Source organism: Nipponia nippon, unplaced genomic scaffold, assembly GCF_047370975.1.
Source record: "Nipponia nippon isolate SJK-2023a ecotype South Korea unplaced genomic scaffold, ASM4737097v1 scaffold_4, whole genome shotgun sequence".
NCBI lineage: Eukaryota > Metazoa > Chordata > Aves > Pelecaniformes > Threskiornithidae > Nipponia > Nipponia nippon.
Genome location: NW_028262358.1, coordinates 52,584,253 through 52,606,243, shown reverse-complemented (window position 1 = coordinate 52,606,243; position 21,991 = coordinate 52,584,253). Strand labels below are relative to the sequence as shown.

The 21,991-nt window shown below is 45.5% G+C and overlaps 1 protein-coding gene across 7 annotated transcripts in view; it reads right to left on the bottom strand.

Moving 5' to 3' along the window:
* Positions 1-20,885, bottom strand: part of UTRN (utrophin) — a 388,166-nt gene extending 367,281 nt beyond the window's left edge. For 6 of the 7 annotated variants that reach the window (XM_087773985.1, XM_087773987.1, XM_087773986.1 and 3 more), the window contains exons 1-2: positions 20,753-20,885; positions 19,721-19,884 (exon numbers count right to left, since the gene is read on the bottom strand). In XM_087773985.1, the coding sequence (XP_087630111.1) occupies positions 19,721-19,841 (121 nt within the window). In that variant the 5' untranslated portion in view covers positions 19,842-19,884; positions 20,753-20,885. The other variant, XM_087773982.1, reaches the window with a different exon arrangement.
* Between the last annotated feature and the right edge of the window lie 1,106 nt (positions 20,886-21,991).

Here is a 21,991-nt window from a genome sequence, read left to right as displayed (position 1 = left end):
TTTGTGGCGGTGCTTTTGTACGGCAGGAAGAAACATCCAAGCTAGAGGTGCGTAATTACATTTTTATTTACTTTACCATTTGTTTTATGAGGGGGAGGGGTAGGAACAGGAGCATTTTTTAAAATATGTCATTCCCCGAGGGCTGAAACTCATGAAACGTGTGTTTTCAGAAACAGCCTTTTCTTCCACAGAACTCTCTCCTCTCCATTCCCCAACCCTTACAGTAACTTCAGTGGGTACAACCCATCACCTTGCTTATCCCAAACTAATGTATGTAGTATTCAGTATTTTATTTGAGCCATTTCTGTCACTTAACTGCAATCTTGTTGCCTTTCTCTCAAACAAAGTTAGTCATGGGTGACACCTACATACCCAGTTACTAGTTATAACAAAAAAACAGTTATAGGAACATACTAATCTTTGAAAGCTCTATCTTCTTTCAGTTTTGAAGGCATTAGTCCACATCCGTAGTGAGAAAACAGAGACAGGAGCAGGAAGTCTGGGTCAGATTTTTGTTTGTTTTCTTTTATGATTTGTTTGTTTTCTTGAAGAAGACTAGGCTATAGTGCTAAAGATCAAGGCTGATCTTCCTGGATGCTCTTGATATTTCTCCTGATGAAGGCACAGATCCGAGTTATGGATAACCTAAACATTATCTGCATCTGTCAAGCCCAACGTCTGTGACAATAGTGCAGAAGAGAGGTAAGATGACACCAATTTTACAGTTTTCCCTTCTGATTAAAGAGAGAAGGAAAAAAACACTATTCTGCAGTATGAACAGGCCTCACCTGCAGAGAAAACAATTCCTTAAAAATCAATAGCTACCATTGTGATACGGTGACCCAAAATTATAATTATGGCATAATGAGGTCTTTAACACTTCAAATTTCAGCTGGATGTGCATCCTAAGAACACCCTTCCTTAACAGGATACAAGACCTGTTTGATAAGGTGGCTCTGATGTTAGGAGCTGCATAGGTTGAAAAACACAGTCAAGAAAAATGTTAAACCTTTGAAATATACAGGGTCATTCACTGAAGGAACCCAAGAAACAGCACTCAGGCTGGTAACAGGAGAGATGAACAATTGCAAGCAGTGGGCTCTACTGACAGATCGCACCCAACTGACTTTAGGAGGTTTTTAAAGCGATTCAGTGGTCCAAGAAATTCCACCAACTGGGAACCAAGTTCAAGAAAACTAAACACATGGAAAGTTACAGCTGCTTCTTCACTTTTACCATCTCTCAGCAGAAATAACTGTAAGAAATAACAGGGGGGGGGGGGGGGAGGACAGAGTAGTAGAGGGATGGAATAACACCACACTCAAGGGGGGAAAAAAAAAACCAAACTAGCCATACTAAACTTCAGTACCTAGATTAGATTTAACTACGAAACAAAACAAGGTGATTCTTAAATAATGAAGTGGATCCAAATACATTAGCAGGTATTTTAAACACACTACACACACACAGCTTCTATCAGCCAGTTCCATCGCCCAATACCTGCTAGACATACAAAGTGTTTAGTAAGCAGTTATGTTATGTGTAGAAACTGCCTTTTTTCTTCCAGCCATTGTGCTTTTATATTAAGCTGGAATAGGCTTCTAAGGCATTTCAAGCATTTCCACCTACTCCCCATTTTTATGCATCAACACTGGTCCTCATGGGCTAGAAAGCTTGCCGAGAAGTCATCTCTTGGGGTTAAATTTTAACAGACCATGTTATATCTGCATAGGTCTGGTTAATGAAGAAATGAATGGTGGAAGGTATAATATCCTGCCCTTCTGTCATGAATTTTAATTGCTTACAGATGGTTGAGCTTAGCCCTACCTTCCCACCTAAAAAGATCTGCACAGATAATTTCTCCCTCAACCTTACATAGCACATTGCTGTGCCCATGAGTCACCTGCCACGCGTCCCACAGTGGGTGAAGTGAAGCAGGGGGTCAGGTGTGACCCACGCACAGAGCAGCCGAGGTGGGTGCTAAGCTGGAATTACTCTGCCCTTACACAATCGAAGAACTCTACCTGGCAACGCCACGGCCGCCATAAATCAAGTCATTTCTAACAGCCAGCCCTGTTGTTCTGACTTTTACGATCTCCATCGCTCTTCTAGATTTGGCAAACTTTGTTCTTCAAAGTGAATTATTCCTCATCCCCAACACAGGCTCCCACTCCACGCAGGCAGGTTGCCACAGGAGAACAAGGACATTCTAAGAGGAAAGTCAGCTGGGAAAAATTAAGGAAAGGAAGCCAGTGCTCTTCAAATCTCTCCATGAAATGAAGAATTTCACTTCAACTGGGAAGTGAGAACCTTTCCTTCTACAGCACATTAATGCCACAAACAACTCAGAACAGACCAACAGATTTATCAAAGCTGGGGTCAACTTGCAATTTATGAAAAACCTTTAACAGAGGTCTACAAAATACAACTACCTGAATTTCAGTGAAACAGATATCCATTGAAGGAGGTACAAAGCTTTTCCCCTGTATAAGCAGTTTTTAAAATAAAGGTCTGATTGAATAAACAACAATCCATAACACAAGATGCCTTTGCAGAATCACACGTTGCCAGATTCAACTCTCAACATCCTTATTCAGCACACTTTAGATGTGCTTTTTAGCATGCGCTTTTGCAAAGAAACCACTAACTTTGCATGGAGCAGCTTGCAAGATCCTGAGAGATTTTCTGCCAAACCTCCTCTACACTATGGTGTTAATTCACCATATAAATATTCAAAGATATTCTTGAGCAACTGCCGTAAGGGAACAGTCTCTTCTGTAGCTACATGGCCACATCCATGCTTAGCTCACTGCACTAATGCTCTGCCCTAGGATGGAAATGCAAGGTCAGGTTCTACAATTTTCTTCTGAGAATTCAACAAAGTCCCACTAATACAGGGGAGGAAAAAAAAAAAAAAAAAAAAAAACCACAAGAAAAAGCAAGTGATATTGGTCATCCCAGGACATTTTTATCCCTTGTTATTTAGCTGCCTAGAATAAAGCAGAAACCCCAAAATTTTCCTTGTAGATGAAGCATAAAGCTCCCTTTGGCTACTGCTTCCACATTTTTTTACCCAACAATCCAAAGACAGACCTGAAAAATTCATGTCAGGATAAGTTTCTATACGAAGAGTTGCAAGGGGACAGATGGAAAGGCGACCACCCTACACTTCAAGAATCCCTCAAGTACTGACAAAAACACCAAAAGACCACCACGAGAGCTTATGATGTGACATCCCAGCTAAGCACGGAAGCTAAACAAGGCTAAAGATAGCCATCCACATCTTCCACAGCTGATGACCAGGTCAAGCACTATACACACATCAGCTCAAAGCTAAAATAAGTTTGGGAACAGACAGGCTTGTTTTACACTAAATACAGAGAGTCTGGGAGAGAGGAGTAGGCACGAAGGAAAAAATGTACAATCAGATGCCATTTTGTTCACATTTTTCATCTGTTGTCAAGTAGCAAATCTCATTTTAGAATTAAAAAACAAAGAACTCAAGGCCAAGGTAGTATTATGCACCATTATTTCACCTAGCTTTACATTAGATAAATATATTTTCCTTGAGGATGTCATTTTAAAAGTATTCTCTCTTGCATATATATTCTTACTTGAACAGGAATTTAAAATAAATCATCTTTTTCAAAATTAAATATGTGGTTATTCATATTTAATTTAGTTATTTTGAAATAGGACTTTAAGAAATTACTTAAAGCTGAGAGGACTTGTTTAACTAGTTCTGCTTATTATGAAAAAAGACAAATTATAATCACTGGATGAGGTCTTGGTAAGTTTTCAGCAAAGAAAAATCCACTCACCTTGTATTAATACACCACCCTTCATTATTGAGATAATTAAATCTGCTTGCTCTTAACTTTGCAAAAAGTGCAGAGCACTATTTTTGCACTGGAATGGGAAAGCAGCAGGTTACCTATTTACGTTACCGATACTTAAATAAAGAGCAGATGATTATTTGTAACAAGCTGGATGGCTCTGGAAGACATGATCTGGCCAACCCACCCACTCCTCAGCGGTACTCTCATCATTCTAAGTGCTGCAGAAGGGGGTAGAAAAAAATGTCTAAAGACTGTTAAGGAAGGAATTCGGTATATAATAAAAACTTTATCCTGTCCCCCTTAATTAAGATTGTCAAAGGATGCCTTAGTTAAAAAATAGTAATTTAACCAGAAATTCTCTTTTGTTCCTGTTTTGTGCATTAATTGAATACTTACATCTAAAACTAAGAGTTTTAAAACCTATTTTGCAGACTGTTAACTATATCCACCTTACACAGAAGGGGCAAACTCTATATCATACACTAATTCTCACTGAAATTAGATTTTACCATTTTCCAGACTTTCAAAAAAGGCTTTCGTGATACCTTGAGATTCCAAACTGTAGCAGAGTTCAACTTATTAATCCCAAAAGGACAGGAATAAAAAGAAAGGGAAAAAAATAGTATATTCTCTATTAAGTATGCCACAATACAGATATAAAGCAGATAAAAAGATGAGTCCCACACAATTCACACACATTATTTTTCCCCTACTTACACCACACTGCATCCCAGATAATAGATCCAGATCAAAATCCATCCCAACAGCCACAGATTCTCACCAAGATCAAACAATTATTTTAATTGCTTTTAAAAGACTTCCAGTAACATTAGTTATCATAATTACAACTCATCTACTCTGTCAGCTGATAACCTTTTGGCTCTGCTAAATTCAGGAGAGCCAAGAATGTATTATTTCCTTTTCTGCATTGTACTGTAGATGAGAGTTGAGCCCCAAATTTCTACAGCCTCTTTACATTTTTCTGGCAGCACAAGAGGTTCTTAATAGGATAGCGAGTTAAGGTCCTTTTCGAGTGCTGGAATAGTATGAAAGGAGCCTTATTGCAAATGAGAATACCAGGCAGACATAATATCTTATGAGGAACAAAAACCCTTTTTTGCCTCCTGTCCTCAAATCACTAGAAGGAGAAAAACAATTGTGTGCATTTTGGTATAAAGGGAAAAAAAGTGTCAGTTTAGTGCACATAAGGACCCAAATCCATAAGAAAACAGACTTTTCAAACTGTAAGAAACAAGTATAAAGAGTTACAATTCATTTCACAATTTCTCTCTTCCTTCCCATACCCATACAAATTATGCAGAATACTTTCACAATCAGGGTGCACTAGTCCTAGGCCACATAAATTTTTGTTTCAGATGACCACTACGGTACATGAGCATCTTTCAGTGGTGCAGTACATCCAAAGAACTCATGTTCTTTAACCCCTTCCTTCTTTCCCCAAGCGGCAAAATGGGGTTCAACTGAACATTACATTTTCACGTATTTTTATTATATGGGGAGACAAGTACAAGTTAAAGCCAGAGACTGCAGGGCCAAAATAAGAAGCTACAACAAAAGGTGGCAAGAACTAGCATGGAAAATAAATAAATAAAACGCTTCTAAGCAGTCTTCGTTTCTTGTAGTCAATTTATCTGAACATTATATAGACATAGTCAATTTTCACCACCTGGCTAATGGTTTCTGCTCCATCCCAGCTCGCCCTGCCCAATGGCAGCAGAGCAGTGCTGTGGAGGAAAGGATGCATCAGGACTTCAAAGGCAACAATCGGCAGCAAATTGCAAGCTTTAATTTTTTTCTGCCCAAATCACACTAGAACCAAAACGTCCATGCAAGTACATTACCCAACATGAGTTCCTTTTTCCTAGCCAGCTCCAGTAGCGAGATTTGCAGTGGATCTTATTTTCTCCAAAGGCTGTTCAACAGATTTGGACTAGTTCAGAGGGGACTTCACTGACAATCACAGACTTCATCCTGAGCCTAAATTTAATCACCTAAACTAAGGCCACTAAATCCTTTACGGATGAATACAACAGCCCAAGACCTCCCCAACATCATATTGGAAAGAGACAGAGAGTAAAAGCAAATTTGACATGCCTACAACAGGTCAGGGTTTCTGCAACCCTTCACTGCTTTCATGCCAGTTTCCTCAGTGCTAAAGGCACCCTGCCCAGTTAATAGACAAAGAAACCACTATATCATATGTGGTATTTTGCCCAGAACACCACAAATACATTGGCACTGAATTATGTTCACTACTCATAGAGCCACAAACTATGGGATCCACCAGGTATTACATGCTCCTCTTCCTCTTCTACCCCAGTTCCTGTTGAAGAAAATTCATTCTGCCTCAGAAGTGGGCATTACACGCCAGAGTAATCCCTGACCTAACCCAGTAACCCCTAATTTAGATGTAGCATCAAGTGAACCAGTGAGAGACAGTTTCAAGAGCAACATTAAAGTAGCTGCAAGAAGCAGGACCTACTGCAATGTGAAAGTGCCCTGGAGCAGAAGTACCACACTCGCATTCCTCTGTGGGGCAGGTACCTTCCTCAGCTGCACTTACTGACACAACACACATCACGTGTGATTCCTGTGGGAATTTAGGAGCCTCAAATGACAGCAGCCTCACCCAGGAAGTCACCAAGAACCAGACCTCAACTGCACCAACCACAGCATGCCGCATCGTTCACTTCATGTGATTGACTACACCATATAAATGAATGCAAAGCAGAGACCATAAAGCCAAGAGGCATTTGTCCAGGATAACCCTGCATAATGCCCCTATGAGCACACTTGCCACCTCAATGCCAGGTGCCAGCTCGGGTATGGTGGTGCTCTAACATGCTCTGTACCGTGCATACCCTGCATGAGAGCTCAGCACCCACTGATAGCACCACGCAAACCGAGGAAACAGCTCTCCAAACATATCCCCCATGTTTCCTCCAGGCAAACATGGACTCAATTTCTTGTCAAAAGTATCCATCATTATCTATGTGGTGACATAATTCCCCTATATATACAGCCCTAAGATCCGCTTCTTTCTAGGCATCTCAATTATTTGGACTGTGACACTGACATAAATTTCAGGATCATCTTCTCACCTGGGGTAAACAATCACAGCAATGAAATCCCTCTGTTTCCTGCAGTGGGGTTTTGTTCCAAAGTTTATCAGCACTGTCCCTGTACACAGGCCAGCACCCCTTGCAGCACAAGGGCTGTTTATCATGATAACGCTACGTTCTTGCAACCATCAACAGGGGTAGTAGCCAGATGTTGCTGGTATTAACCAGCAACGCAAGGGTTTGTTTCACTTCTTTTATTTTTGGGAGGGAAAGGGAGAGCAATGCTCCTTTTCTTTAGCTCTTGACTGATGACCTTACAATGTCTTTCTTCCGGGAAAAATATCAAGGCTCACTGCAAGTCTGCTCTTCAGTTTAGACCAGCATCTTTCAGCACCAAGTTCTGGTACTGATGTCTCAGCGTCAGCTTCAGCAGAGGGACAAGCTTCTTAACTCCTTTTTTTCCCACCTTAAGCCTTAGACACGGTCATCAAGCAGTACATCTGTAGTGCAGAAATGCTTACAAATGCTTTCACCCCCAGAATGCGTTGGGATTTGCCCAACTTATTAAGAAATGGCCTTAATGCTCTCTGGCCTCTCACACTCTTCCTGGCATGTTTTGTCACCACGCGATACGTCAGGAACGGGCCACATCTCGCCCTACGCTGCGGCCTGGTGCTTAGGGTAATGGTCAGTGGTTTGAACCCTCTGAAAATTTGAAGTGGCATTTCAAGAGCGACAAGTCAGCATGAGGTCTCTAATTAAGAGGCAATTACAGGGAAGATGGGCACCACCCCAAGTCCCTCTCCCCACCTCCTCCCACGACTGTGTTTTGGAAAAAGTGACCCCTGCACGTTTTTCACTGTGCTCAATGGCCAAGGCCCTGGGCACGGCACGGGACCTGGATGCTGCTGCACAGGCTTCAGCTGAGGAGAGGCCTAGCAGCTCCCTCCAGCCACGCAGCGTTTCTGTACCCTTGCAAACCGCTCACCAACCTTAGCAGCGACCTGTAGCTGTTCAATTAAGTTTTGAGAAAGAGGCCTTAAAATGTCTGGGCCCTTTGTAGATTGCTAAAGTCTCTTTGCCTACTCAACTGCTCTGGTAGCAACAGGACCTGGAGTTTCTCATCAAGCCCCCAACACATTTTCTGATCTAGGCGCTAGTAGTAACGGCCCTCGGCTCATTTTCCACTGAGTTTCTCTGTACAAATATTCATACAAGCACCTCTGCAAACAACTCTGTCCTCACCGGACTTATCTTCTGTGAAGATGATCTAGAGCAGCAGCTAAATCCTCAAGGAATGCTTTTTTCCCTCCCTGCAAATGCCTATCAGGCCAAGGAGGTGAAGCCGGAGAGACAGAGTTCAGCAGAGAAAAAAAAGTATTATGACATTTTCCACGTTTCACTAGATTTTTAGATTATCTCATCAAACTGCCTTCCGTGCACAGTGCAGACAAGATGCTGCCTAAAAAACCAGGAGCCCGGGGGTCCCCAGGTGCCAGGACACAGCCCCGCCAGGCACCGGGACACATCCCAGGGCAGCAGGAGCCAGCACTGCCGCTTCAGTCCTTCCACCCTTCCCTCGTCCCAGGGTGAGGGCAGGAAGGAAAAAAAAGCACCTCCAGCTCTTTTGCTCTTCCCCCCATATGCTGTGCAGCAAACACTTTCCTCCAACTGGAAGAAAAACCATGAAGCTGAACAAGGTAGAGGATGAACAGAGCGCGCGCACCACACACACGCAAAAAAAAAAGAAAAAGGCAACTGCTGGGAAGAACGGAAGCATGATTTTCAAAAACCAATGTTTGGGGCTTTTTAGTTTATTTTGGGTAATTATTTTTAACTGCATATCATGTTGAAAAATTATCATCGTCATACTTGGAATTGAACAGGACATCTATTTTTATATTATTTATTCAGTCACAAACAAGACAAGTGATAATAAATCAATACCACAAACAATTATGAAGTCACCCTGGCTGTAAATTAGCTAGGCTGGCCATTCTATATTGTCATAATATTTTACGTGAATCTTTGGTTTGTATGTGCCACAACACCTTTCCTGTGCAAAACAGACTACATCTCATCAGACTCAAGATCCCACTTTTAACTCCAGTTACTCCAAAGCATTTTTGCATCTTCTTTCAACCCCAAATTCTTCCAGCCCAACCAGGTATATACTGCAAGGCAAGTTTACACTCAGGCAGAGAGCAGGCTATTGCATTTTATGTTTATAACACGGAGGCTTAAACTGAGAAGTATAAATATCCCAGTCTCACAGCTGACAGTAGACCAGCATTAGTTCTAACAGGAGATGGATGAACAAACGGTTTGCTTCTGCCCAGTGCACACTCTTCCAGTTTGGTCCTTCTATTCTGGGGGCTGTTTGGTTGATACTGCATGACACATGAAAACAGCACTTGTTACGACCAAGACTCTGTCCCACCTGGTGCCTCAGACAGGCCAGGCCACAGGACCCCACCTTCCCCCCTACACCCCTGGTATTAACTTCCCTGTTTCTCTGAGAGGGAATACTGACTCCCAGACTAGCAATTGGGGGTGATCACCCACCAAAAGCAACCCGTTTTGTGAGACCAGCTACTGTTTTTTCCTCCCATTGCACCTCCTCACTTAAGGGAAGCAAAAACATTTACGTGAACACAGACTTCCTTTCTTTTCAGATATGGTACCCTACGACACACAGAGAGCTCTGTCACACCACAACCATGTTGTCTGCCTTGCTCAAAATTAAGTGAACTTTTAAACCAGAGAGAACTTGAGGATTTTCAATTAGGAAGACTTTGGTTGGTTGGTGGTTTTTTTGTTTTTAAAAATCAAAAAAGGTGGGTTCTGTCTCTGCATTTTCTTCATGCAGATGAACACACCCGATACTGTTAGTCACCATGTAAGCAAAGTAACTACTGTCCTTAAACAATGATGAAATATTTAACACTGCCAGCTGAGAAGAGGAGGTTATTACCATACAGTGACAGAAAACCTGTTCCAGCAGATTACAGGTAGAGGAGAAGGCCTCAAAGAAGCCAAGAAATTCCTAGCTCAGAAAGATTTGGAAAGACAAATAGCCTTCATGACCTAGTATGGAAATGATTTCCCCTCTTAAAACAGAGATGAACAACAAAATACAATTTACATGGAATTCATTAACTTCAAGTTTCCTAAGTTTTAGGAACCACTTACTTCATTACAAGCTAAATGAAAACCTTTCTAAATGGCTGCTTTAGATGAAAAAAATGTGAAATTTGGTTCTTCTCAGGTCCTCACTTCTCATGCCTCACTTCTCTAGAAGAGGGTCTACATAAAGACCCTGAGAAGTCAGTCCTGAGACCTAATAGCAGGACCTTGTGCTCCCTCCTGCCATGCACACGTGGATGTGGAAAAAAGATGTAGACACTACATAATCCTTTTGGCATAAAAAAAGGCATTTTGCCAAACTCTGAAGAGGTGTCATTCAAACTGAGGTTCTGCTGTAGGACTGAGAAGTAACAGACACCACCGCAGCTGATGCAGCAGTTACTGCCCCCCTGCATCTCAACAGCTCTGAAGTCTCAACTGATATAGTTCTCTTTGGATCAGAAAGGACCAAGAACAGCATCCACATGGAAACATGCCGCAAACTGATGCCATCATTTTCCCAATACCCATAAATAGAAGAAAAAGTTTTTCCCAGTAGAGGTATGATGCACCTAGGCATTTGAAGCTTCTCGCTAGAGCTGGAGTATGTTTGTTAAAACTGCATCTCTACTCAATGTTTTTTACGCATTGCTCTTCACAAGAGGAAGAGGGACAGGGAAAGAGGGATCTGGCAAGGCAGCAGTGCAGAACACCAGGTGAGGAGGCTGGCATCTACAGGCTCTGTAAAGCACCTCACTAAAATTACAGATAGCAAAGGGGGCTTTTAGTCTCCTTTCCTTTAATACTGTTTTTCCTGTAATCAAGAAGGAATTTTCTGTTAACATCCAGAGGGCAAATAATGAACTTGAATTAGGTTTCAATAGCCTTAAAAAAAAAAAAAAAAAAGAAGCACAAGCAAAGTGGTATGACATTTGTGACAACGGGCACAACCCCATTTGAACTCTTCCTTCCTCTTTCCTCTGTTCAATTTCGGTTGTACAATTATACAGTTTATACAGTTCAGTACAAAACTCACTTCCACATTAATACAACAGTCAACACTTGACCTTCCCTATTAAGATAGCAGCGCAATCTTCCAGAAGTTATGGCACATTTCATGTGTTTAATAAATTCTCAAATGCCCAGTGAAACCAGAACAGTGGTTTGGGGTGGGGTGGTGGTGGTTTTGGGGGCTTGGGGGGGTGTTGGTTTTTTTAACTGTCATTTTCTCCTGAATTATGTCAATATTCAAACAATAATGCTGAAGTTGGGGTGGAGAGGAAGAAGAGGAAAGAAACAAAAATGAAAGCAGAGGAATGCCCTGAAGCACAGCCTCTCCTGAGGCACCCAGGCAAAAGGCAGAGGCAGGAATATGGAGAGTCCCAAGGACGCAACAGGGCTCGTGGTCCACAGCTCGCAAAGAACCTGCAGCAGCCTGGAGTGTTTGCTCCCGTCCTCAGCGCACCAGGGAGAAACAGCATCCTCACCTGCAAGTACCTGGGCACCGCACAAGTCTGACACTCTGCCAGACAATTACTCCACTCAGATCATAAAGTATGTAAATGTATTTTTTGAGTAGAAAGACCAGAGCGATTACTTCACATCTGTACTGTGACCTTTAATAACTCCCAGATTAAACTTAATAAACTCTATTCCAAATGAACAGTGTGTTAAATGAGCTAAAAATTGATTTAAATTATTTTTTTTAAAAAAGCTAGTAAATGAAACCAGCAAGCTCTTAAATTGGGCCCTACGGCCAGGTCCAAGAGAAAAATTCCTGAACACAGAGGAAAAGCATTCAGAGCAGAAAGATTACACGCCACCATCCCAGAGAGTGCAAAACTATATTCAGAAGGAAACTACCAGACTTTCAACTTCCACAAACTCTTTTCTCAAGAAAGAGGCACGACGTTAACACAATGTGTTCCCGTGAATTTCCACGAGAAGCCTCATCCAAGGACAAGATGTACATGCAGAAACCAGAAAAAGAGAGCAATGAACTCTCTCTGGAAATGATTTATGCTGACCATAGCTGTTGTTCATTATTAAGTTAGAATAGAAGTAAAAGCCTAGAAAGAGGGAATAAAAGGTCTTGGTCTGTTGGCATTTAAATAGTACTTTATTTATTCTCTTCTTTTAATACAATCATATTTTATAATATAACTATTAAAATAACATAGAAACCAAAAGACTTCACCCTATTCCCAGCATGCTCCCATAAAACATTCCATTTGTTATTCATGCACAGACTACTCTTCTTTGCTCATCCAGGATAGCATGGTAAATTAATAACAATAAAAAAAGCTAGCAAAACATTTCAGAACTTATCCATCACACCACTTTTCTCTGATCAATAATTTGTAACCTAACATTTTAGGAGCATACTCCACCTTTGGTCCTCTGCCATGATCTAAATTAGGAGAGGAACAAAAACCACCTTTGACGCTAGGCAATAAAAGCCAAGTACAAAGGAACTAAAGTTATTTGTGAAATGAATTACACAGACCCAAAGCATGTTGTTTCATGGGTTAAACGCACATTTCTCCACAGTTAAATGCCTAAGCCAGCGACTGTCCATATATGTTTGTCTAATTCCTCTAGAAAATCTCTCAGAGTTTTTGGCTGATGGGTCCTCTGTTTTCCACAAGGTGAGAGGAAAAGGTGTTTAAGTCCAGTAAGGACCTTCATTACCAGTAATTTATGGCTGAAAAGTATTGCTGCATGTTTGCTATATTGATCAGCAAAATAACCTTAAGAATGCATATCTAATCGCTGTCATGTAGCCACATCCTTTCCTACCAGCACATATCCAGTGTTTTTGAGATAGAAGTTGGTCTTTTACCAAAACACACAGCCACCCTGTCTCCCACCAGCTGAAGACTCAGCAGCTCTTCACCACTTCTTCCACACCCAGCGGGAGACCCCCCACACCTGAAAAAGAGCTAGGCTGACAGAGCACAGGAGCTGCCTCGTTACAAGAGAAACTACTGGTGAGGCCAGACAATGCTCAAGTTATTCCTCTCCAGCATCTCAACATGTTTAATGCATCTGTCGCATGCACTCAACAGATTAATGAATATCTAAAAAGAGTGAACACATTTCTGAGCATAAGAAGCCTTCACAAGAAGGTCATTGCCACGGTTGTAGATGGGTCCCCACTGATAACCAGCCTCCCCTGCATCGCTGGCACTCACATCCAGAGCTGGTCAGACAGTCAGAGGGAAGACGCAGCCCATCACGCACCCAGACAGACTCAACCCTGCCCTCAGCAGAAGGAACTGCAACTGCCCACACCCTCCCCATTACGGCTGACCATTTTCCAGCAGCCTCCCCACGGACAATGAGTGCCCAGCCTGGCCCCAGCCACCGTCCACAGCCACGTCAGAGTCTCCTGGCTGCTCGGACATGCTCCTGGAGTCACAGCCAGCGACTGCACCAGCCCCAGCCTGCTGGTCCCACGGATAAGTGACTACAAAAGATAATTGCAAGTGTTCTTATTTTTGTTCGGTTCTTTCTTTTTTGGCTCCACTCGGGGCTGAGCCCAACTCGGTTCTAATGATCAAAGTAAGCTTTTCTTTTTACTCTCTCCAAAGGCAGTATCAGGTGGTTTGAATGTCCTTTCAAAGAAGAAGCCCAAAGACGTCATATCCTAATAAATAAATAAATGGCAGTTTCTGACTCCTCCTTCTCGATGGCAGATGTTTCGCTGACTTTGCGAGCTGTGTATATTTACAAGTCAATAGTTTCTTGCCTCATTCCCAAAACTGCAGCTTGTAACAGAGCCATATCATTGTCTTCTGTCAAACCCGCATGTGCCAGAGGGCTCTTCTATTTCCTTAGCCTGTTATTTTTGTCGCTACCTTTAAAACCCCCAGCTTTCTTCTGAAGATATGCTGTCACTTTCTGAAATTACAGCTCAGCTTGCTTCCCTGTTTCATTCCAGATAAACACAGGGGGAGGGGAGGAAGATATAAAACAGACTTCTGACAAAGTAGGGAGCACTAAAAGTTATTCTTTCATCAACACAATAAGAAGTCAGACAATGCAACTCCTCCCTCCCACCTCACAATGTTTAAACCCTGTTATTCATTCTTCAGACTGTTATTAAGGCATCCAAATACATGCAGTTCTCCCCAACTTCTTGCTAGGGGCATCTCAGCTCCCAGGATGGGTGGGAACAGCTGCGCTCTTCTAATTGTGCATTTTCCTTCGAAGGAGGGATACGGTACAACACAGGAAAAGCCGATCGTGGGGGCTCCGAGCACACCAATCCATGCTGCTACCTGGCAGCAGGGCAGCTATACTGTCCTGGAACAACGCGAGCTCAGCTGGAGCCCACATGCTCTTCCCCTCACCCTTCCACACCTACACTGGATTACCTAGTCCAGTCCGTCTCCCCATTTACTCGCATTTGAAGGATGTTAATAACAATACTGCCCTACTCTTCCCTGCTCACAAGAGTCAACCCCAACATACACACCATGGGTTCTGCTAGGAGGAACAGTTAAGGTGAGGAGGAAAATTAGGAGCACTTTACTGAGAGGTGTTAAGACAGCACAGCTAATTCTTTGCTAAGCTCCCCAGTGCTGTGAACTTTGAGAATTTCTTTGCACATGAAAATATTTTCATGATACTGTATGAGAGTCTTCTGTCTTCCCCCAGACCTGAGGGGAAAAAGGAGGACAGAGCCTCAAAGAGTACTGGGGGAGGTGAGGCCGTGAACTTCACATTGCTCCTGGTCTGCCCCTCACCTCGGCACCCCTCCTCCAGGGGATCCTCACCGGTGGGAGGTCCCACACCACCAGCAGCTGCCTCTCCCCACCCAGACTTTTAGACCTCTTTAGAAAGACTTAACACACGAGACGCGGTGCCTCACACAGCGGCTCTTGCCCAGGGTTATGTCTTCATTTCCTGGCAGAGCACGCACAAATCAATGGGCTGCTTTTATGGTTTGGGTTTTTTTTTTCTCCCCAAGGAGCCTCAATTTCTATTCCAAGGCAAAGTCGTGCTTCAAACACGCAGAGCAGCATATGTTATTTCTTTACCTACCAATCAAGAGACCAGAAGAAACCAGACTGGTACTTATATATCTGCCATTTCATAAATGCTAGGCAATACCCTAGAACTGTCTTCACTGCAGCATCCAGTCCGTCCCCAGCAGACGGCCCAAGAAAAGGAGGCAATACAAACGACAGAAAGGAGTCAGGCTACAGCAACCTAAAGGTTTAGTTCTGAAAAACAGTCATTTTAGTGGCTAGAAATAAGGAGCAGCAAATTTGTCACTTGTCTTTAACACCTTGTCCGCACACACATCCCTGAAGAGTTCACAGAGTGCAAAACCAGCTATGCCAGCCCCGTGCCCACTTGACAGAATCCTAAGGCTCCACCTGCAACTCTAACGACTCCTGGCCGTTTCACACCGATGGAGCCAAAAACGACAAACGAGAAGCAGCACGTTTGGCCCACAGCGATCTGGCGGCGAGAGGCATGACTGAAGGAACTGGTTCCAAAGGCAGCATGTGGCACTGTGGGGCAGGGAGGTCCCGGAGCAAGGGGACTGCCGGCCAAGTAAGCGTTGCTTCATGGGGACAGACAGACAGACAACAGCAGCAGTTCTCAGAACAAGCCTTGCCCAAGAACTCCAAAAATAAGTTACAATTTCTCAAAGCAGTCTTTCAGTCAAATATATTTAATGTAATTAAAAATGAAAGGTAGATGAGGAGAATTAAGATCCCCTCAATTTAGACAGGAACTCGTATCTTAAAATGCACCAGAGGCGTAGAGTAATCTTCCAGAAATGTTTTTCCTGTCACGTCTTACTGTTTAATTATATATTACCATTCCAAGCTACCATGACAGATTTTAAGTGAGTTTGTCTTTTTTCCATAATTAATCATAGCAAAGACTCATCTGTTCTTCAAGCCCGGTGATGACAGCACCGTTTTCACCACTGTAAGGCAATCATCCCACAGCATTCCTTCCTGAAAGCTATTGCAAAGAGAAAAGCTCACCTATCTGCACAAGATGCCTTTCAAAGATAAAAATCAGCTCAAAGATATAAATACATTACTTCATACTACAGGGAAGTAGAAAAGGGAAAATTGCTTTTCCATTGCAAACAATCATACAGACACACAGGCTAATAATGCTAAATAACTGCTAATTATAAATATATAAGTCCAACATAACCATCCAGGAAGAAGTATCCTACCCCTTAAATATCAGGCACTCGGAGCCATCAGCATCCACCACTGGTTCAGGAGGAAAGGAGGCAAAAAGACGCTTGGATCTTCTGCAAACATAAGGCAGCCTCTCTTATAATTACCATAGCCAACAGTTATTTTAAAGGCAGCTTCGGTCACCATCATATTCCATTCTAAATGCAGAAGACGTGTCTTCAAAAATAACTTGCAGCTACATGTAGATCAGTGCTAACAAACTATCTAATCAAAGAAGAGCCATATCCAAAGCAGAAAATAATAAATGCTAATTGGACAACAGAAAGAAGTCTTTCTTTTTTTTAGTATCACAAGTCATAAAAGCGAGATTACGGGGGGGGGGGGGGGGGGGGAGCGGGAAAAAAAAAGACAACTCTCTTGCTTTGGAAAATGAAGCATTTATCGCTTACAAGAGCTACTGCATATAGCACATTCATAGAAAGTTTTCTTGCTGCTGCTGAAGGAAAAAGTATTTCCAACATGATCAATAACATACAGGGATCTCTGTTCAAATTGTTTTATCCTTCGTCCTCTCAGTTTGAACTCCCCAAAGGATGAATTAGATACTTGCAAAATTACTTTTTCCCCATCTGTGAAATCCTGCGACACATACTTTTTTTTTTTTTTGCGCAAGCAACAAATAGAAATCCAATCCGCTGTTAATTGATTTTGATTGCTCTATCGAAAAATTATGATTTTCTGCAGTTCTCCTCTATCCTTCACATGGTACGCTGGTAGCTTCCCAATTACAAGTCATTAAGCAAAAAAATTACATAGCTTGTTCTCTTCATAAAAAACAGGCATAGATGGGCACCACACAGCCCTGAGCAGCCGTAAAGCTTTGTGTGTCTTATTACAGTCTCATAAGAGTAACTTTAGATCAAAGCTCAAGTTTTCAATAACCAATCACTGTATTAACAGTGCCACCTTTATGGCTTTCTAGCTCCTTCCCAGTTTTCCAAAGCAAGTTAACTACAAAAAAGACAATGTATTCAGTTTCACAGGCTTGCTAAAGACTAAAGTTTATGTTTGTTTCCAAATATTTAGAAACATTTTTACTAGTACCACTCTTTGTTAAGGCCTGACCTCCGAAAGATTCTGGCATTCCCCATGATAATTTTCTTCCAAGTTATAACAAAATATAAGATTTAGCCATGTATCTTAAGCATCATTTTTAGAAGATGAATGTTTTTAAATAACCACGGTATCCTGACAGCTTGCTGATCTGTTCCAAAAAGATGAAGAAAAACATGTTGAAAAAGACAGACAGACAATCACCCAGGAGAGCAGAGAGAGAGAAAAAGTGATCTTTACACACAGCATTATACATCTCTCTCTCCTTTTATTTACAAGAACAGGGTCAACTGTTTTCAATGTTCTTATTTAAAAATGCATAGGAATAATATGCACTCAAAAATATTATGACATATTAAATCACCTAAATATTTTCATCCACTAGAAGTGGGTTTTGGATTTTATTTATTAAGAGTGAAAGTATTAAATGCATATTTGCATGCTCTCTCTAATCAAAGTGTTAGAGATTTCCCATATCAGAGGTGACGAACACACATCTTACAGAGTAGCAAGAAACAGAATAACGGCCCATTTTCTATGATAAAAGAAAGGAGAGTGGAGATCCTAAACCTTGTCTGGTTCTGCTCTCTGTAGCCTCAAAACCCAAACAGACCCGTAGCTACCCCAAATATTAGTCAGTTAAAAGGTAACACTTCTACTGTACTCCAGTGACTTATACTGTGAAGAACATCCCATGCTGGAGAACTCTTCCCAGCAAAAAACAACTCAGTTTTCCTTTCTAAGTATCAAAATTAGCATTCTCTTTTCCACGTATCCAGGGAAAATAGAAGCATAGCTTATAATATTTTTCTCCCAGTCCTGACAACTAGCCTTTAATTTGCTGCCATCTGTACTTCAGGAAACTTCAGCCCTTTCATTAGGAAATCCCTCCCACAGGTTTACTTGTAGGGAATGGTTCAGCTCTGAGCTACGTAGTACAGTAATTAACGTGAAGAAATCGCACATCCAGATCCAAACCAGTGTATTATTTAGAAGAGATGAATTATTTAAGATCAATCTTCACTCGCTATTTTTAATTTAATGCGCAAGTCCTCTAGCCTTGTGAGTATTAGAATATACATCATTTTCTCATTAACAGAGAAGAAAGTTAAAGCTGTTGTAACAGGAGATTTACAATCGTCTGCCCTAACGAAAACAACAGAACTTACTGTACAATTTGTTCATCCAAGGAAAACCTCAAGTACAGCCGTGTTTCCTCAGACATCCTATACAACTGTAGTACTCGCGTACATATATGCATACAAACTGTCTGCGAGCCATCCCCAAACTCAAAGCCCTTAGACGTGCTGACTACACGCTTATAATCAAATAAAGCTACGTCCAGAGGTTTCAAAATAACAGCAGAAAATGTAAACCAGCACTACAGAATTCGAGATGGAAAACCACAAGCATTTCTGTTTCATAAACTGCCCTTCCAGAAGTTACGAGGAAGACTGCCTCCACCAAAGGTGTCGTTCCTCGGAAAGAGGAGGTCTCGGAAACAAACTATTCAAACACCAATAGGATCCAGATTCAAACCCGCATCCTACGTGATCCGACGTATCAAATCACCACCAACCGACGAGCTACAGTTTTTAACGTGTGGCACATTTAAAAAACACACTGTTAGGTTTCAGATACTGAAGGAAAATCTTTTGACAACAGGAGCATTTTGCATTTAGGAGAGAAAAAGAGAGCCTGCGAGGCTAAAGAAGTGAGCATCCGGCCTCTGGATGCAGCACAAATTTCTATCAAGGTTTAAAGAAGTCACTTCTGCCCCTCCAAAGCCTCCGCTCTCCCCCTGCCCAAATGAGGGCGCCTCCTTACCCCCCCAGCATCCGTCAGAGCCTCAGAAGACTCAAACATACAACAACCAAAAAAACCCCACGTTTTTCCAATAACCTTCAGATCTGCGACATGAATGTTTTGCTGGAGGAAATGCCTGAGCGAGCGAGTAGCCTTAGACAACTGCTTTACATTAAGGAGGAAGCACATTAGTTTACTGCCCGAGTCCTGCCGCGATGCACTTTTAGGAGGTGCAGTATTGCGGCCACAGTTGCCATTTTCAGTGTCTGAGAATAAACACAAAAGCTGCCAACACTAGGTTGCATAAGAGCACTTTAAACACATGGTTATTTACAAAAGCAGAGGTAATTATAATGCAGGAGGTGGATCCCAAACAAACAGACTTGACTAAAACTGTCAAAAAAAAAAAAAAAAAGATCTACAATTATTATTACTTAATTGCAGGACAGCTGCGCCAACAGCCTCGGTCCCTCGCTGTACGACCAATATACGGCCGAAAGAAACAGTTGGAAAGACGTGCTGTTTAAAAACGCAAGCCGATGTCAGAAGAACACCACTTCTCTCGACGGCTTACCTGATCTGGACTTAATGATGTCGCTGAACTCGCTGTGTCCCCCGCCAGGTCCTTCCTCCTGGTCGGAGACGTGGGCCATGCTCGCCGGCTGGGGTACGCCACGGGCGCAGCCTAAATCCATCGGGAGGGGGCTCCCATGGAGGGCCCCGGCTCAGCACCAGCACCTACAGCGGGGACGGGGAGCGGAGAGGCACGGTAACTGCGTGGGCTGCGCCGGCCGGGAGCAGCGCCCGCTGGCCGTGCCCGGGCGTGGCGGGGCGGCCGCCGGCCACTCGCCGTGCCCCTGCCGGGGGACGCCTCAGGGGACTCAAAAAGTGAGGCGGCGCGGAGGGGTGCTGCTGGCCGGTTTAACCCCCGGCCACGAGAGCGAAGCTTCGTCCCCCCTCGGGCAACGGGGCGCCCCGTGCCCACCCGTGCGCCCCGGAGGGCGGGACGCGCCCCTGCAGCGCCGCCGCCACCTGCGGTACCCGGCTGGCACCAAACGGGACATCCCCGCTCGAGGGGGGTGGCGAAGCGGGGCAGCCCCGCTCCTGCCGCGCCGGGGCACGTGCCAGCGCGGGGGGCTAAGGGCAGGCGGGCTCCTCCGGCCGGCCCGGGAGCAGCCGCGAAGCCCCTCACCCGGCGGGGGGGGGGGGGGGGAGCCGAGCCCGCGGGACGGGCCCCGCACACGGCCCCGGGCAGCCGCCCGGCCCTGCCCGCCCCGCCAGAGCCGCCGCCGCCCCCGCTCCCCGGGCGGGGATCTGACCCGGCGGGCGGCCGGCACCTCCTCCCCCGGGCACTCCCGCGGCGGGGCCGCCCCCCGCCCCGGCTCCCCGCGCCCGCCCGTCCCGCCCGCTCCCCCGCCGCGCCCGCAGGTGCGCCCGGCCGCGGGTGTTCCGCCCCCGGCCCCCCGCCTTTACCGGCTCGGAGCCGGGGAACGAACTTTCCCCCCCGCGCCCCTCCCGGAGCCGCGGCGCCCGCCGCCTCCCCGCCGGGCGGCCCCGCTCCCAGAGGTGCCGGGGCACCCGCCGCCAGCAGCCCGCCGCCACTCACCCCTCGGACACGGCGGCGGGAGGCGGCCCCGCCTCCCCACGGCCCGGCCCGGCCCGGCTCCTCCCCGCGCCCCGGACCCCGGCGGCGGCAGCAACTCCTGCTGCGCTGGCGGACCCACAACTTTCTGTGCGAGCCGCTGCCGCTCCTCCTCCTCCTCCTCCTCCTCCTCCTCCTCCTCCGCCCCTCCCGGCCCGGCCCGCCCGGCCCGGCCCGGCCCTGCGGCAGCTCCGCCCCCTCCCCCGGCCCCGGCGCCCCCTTTGTCAGCCGGGCCAGCGCCGCGGCTGCGGGAGGGCCGCCCCGGCCGCGCGGCCCCTTCTCCGAGGGGGCGGGGCTGCGCCCGCCGCGGGCCCCGGCCGGGACGGGGCGGGGCAGAGGGGGCGGGGCGAGGCCGGCCCCGCCCCGGCCCCGCGCCCCCCGAGGGCCCCGCCCGGGAGAGCGGCGGGGCGGACGGCGGGGCGGCGGGGGTGCCCCGGGGCGGGCAGCGCCCCGCCCCTCCCCGCTCCTCCCCGCGAGCCTCCCCGGCCCCGCCGCTGCGCTCCCGCCGCCCCGTCCGTTTACTTTCCCCCCAGGCACGAGCGCCGTCGCGCCGCGCCTCGGAGGCGAAGCGCGGGGCGGGGCGGGCACCGCGACGCTCCGCTGCTGGCTCGGCCGGCCGCTCCCCGTTAACCGCCAAGTCGCGCGGCAAGGGAGCGTGGCGGCGTTTGGGGGGCGTTTAGGACGTTTACACCCGTAGCAGCGGGAAGCGGCTCTCCCGAAGCTGGCCCGGTGCGGGGTGGCCTGGCGGCTGTCAGGCCCAGGGGGCTGTCAGCTGGGCGAGGGAGGCGCGGTGTGGACCGGTAAAAACGTGCTGCGCTGGGTGTGCGCAGTCATTCCTTATGTACGGTCAGACAGATATATGTTAGTAAAATATTTAGCTCACGCTAATTAACTTATTGCCGCATTTGCAATCTGGGAATGAACGCACTCATGTTTGCTCAGGCAAGTACTCTTTGCTCACCTATGCGGTACGGTTGCTGAACACGTGGCCCTTATTTATCTTGGTAAGCATTAGTCTGAAGTTCCAGCGATATCGGAGAGACGCCGCAGCTGCGTAATTCCTTGGTGTTACCTGCCGGGCCTCAGCCGTCCGGCCCAAAATGTTTCCAAGGTCAGACGCATTCCCAACATCGGGTGCCTCGCCCCCTTAATAACAAAACCAGATCCTGGCCAGCAGTCTGCAGAAAAGAAGGTGCAGAATTT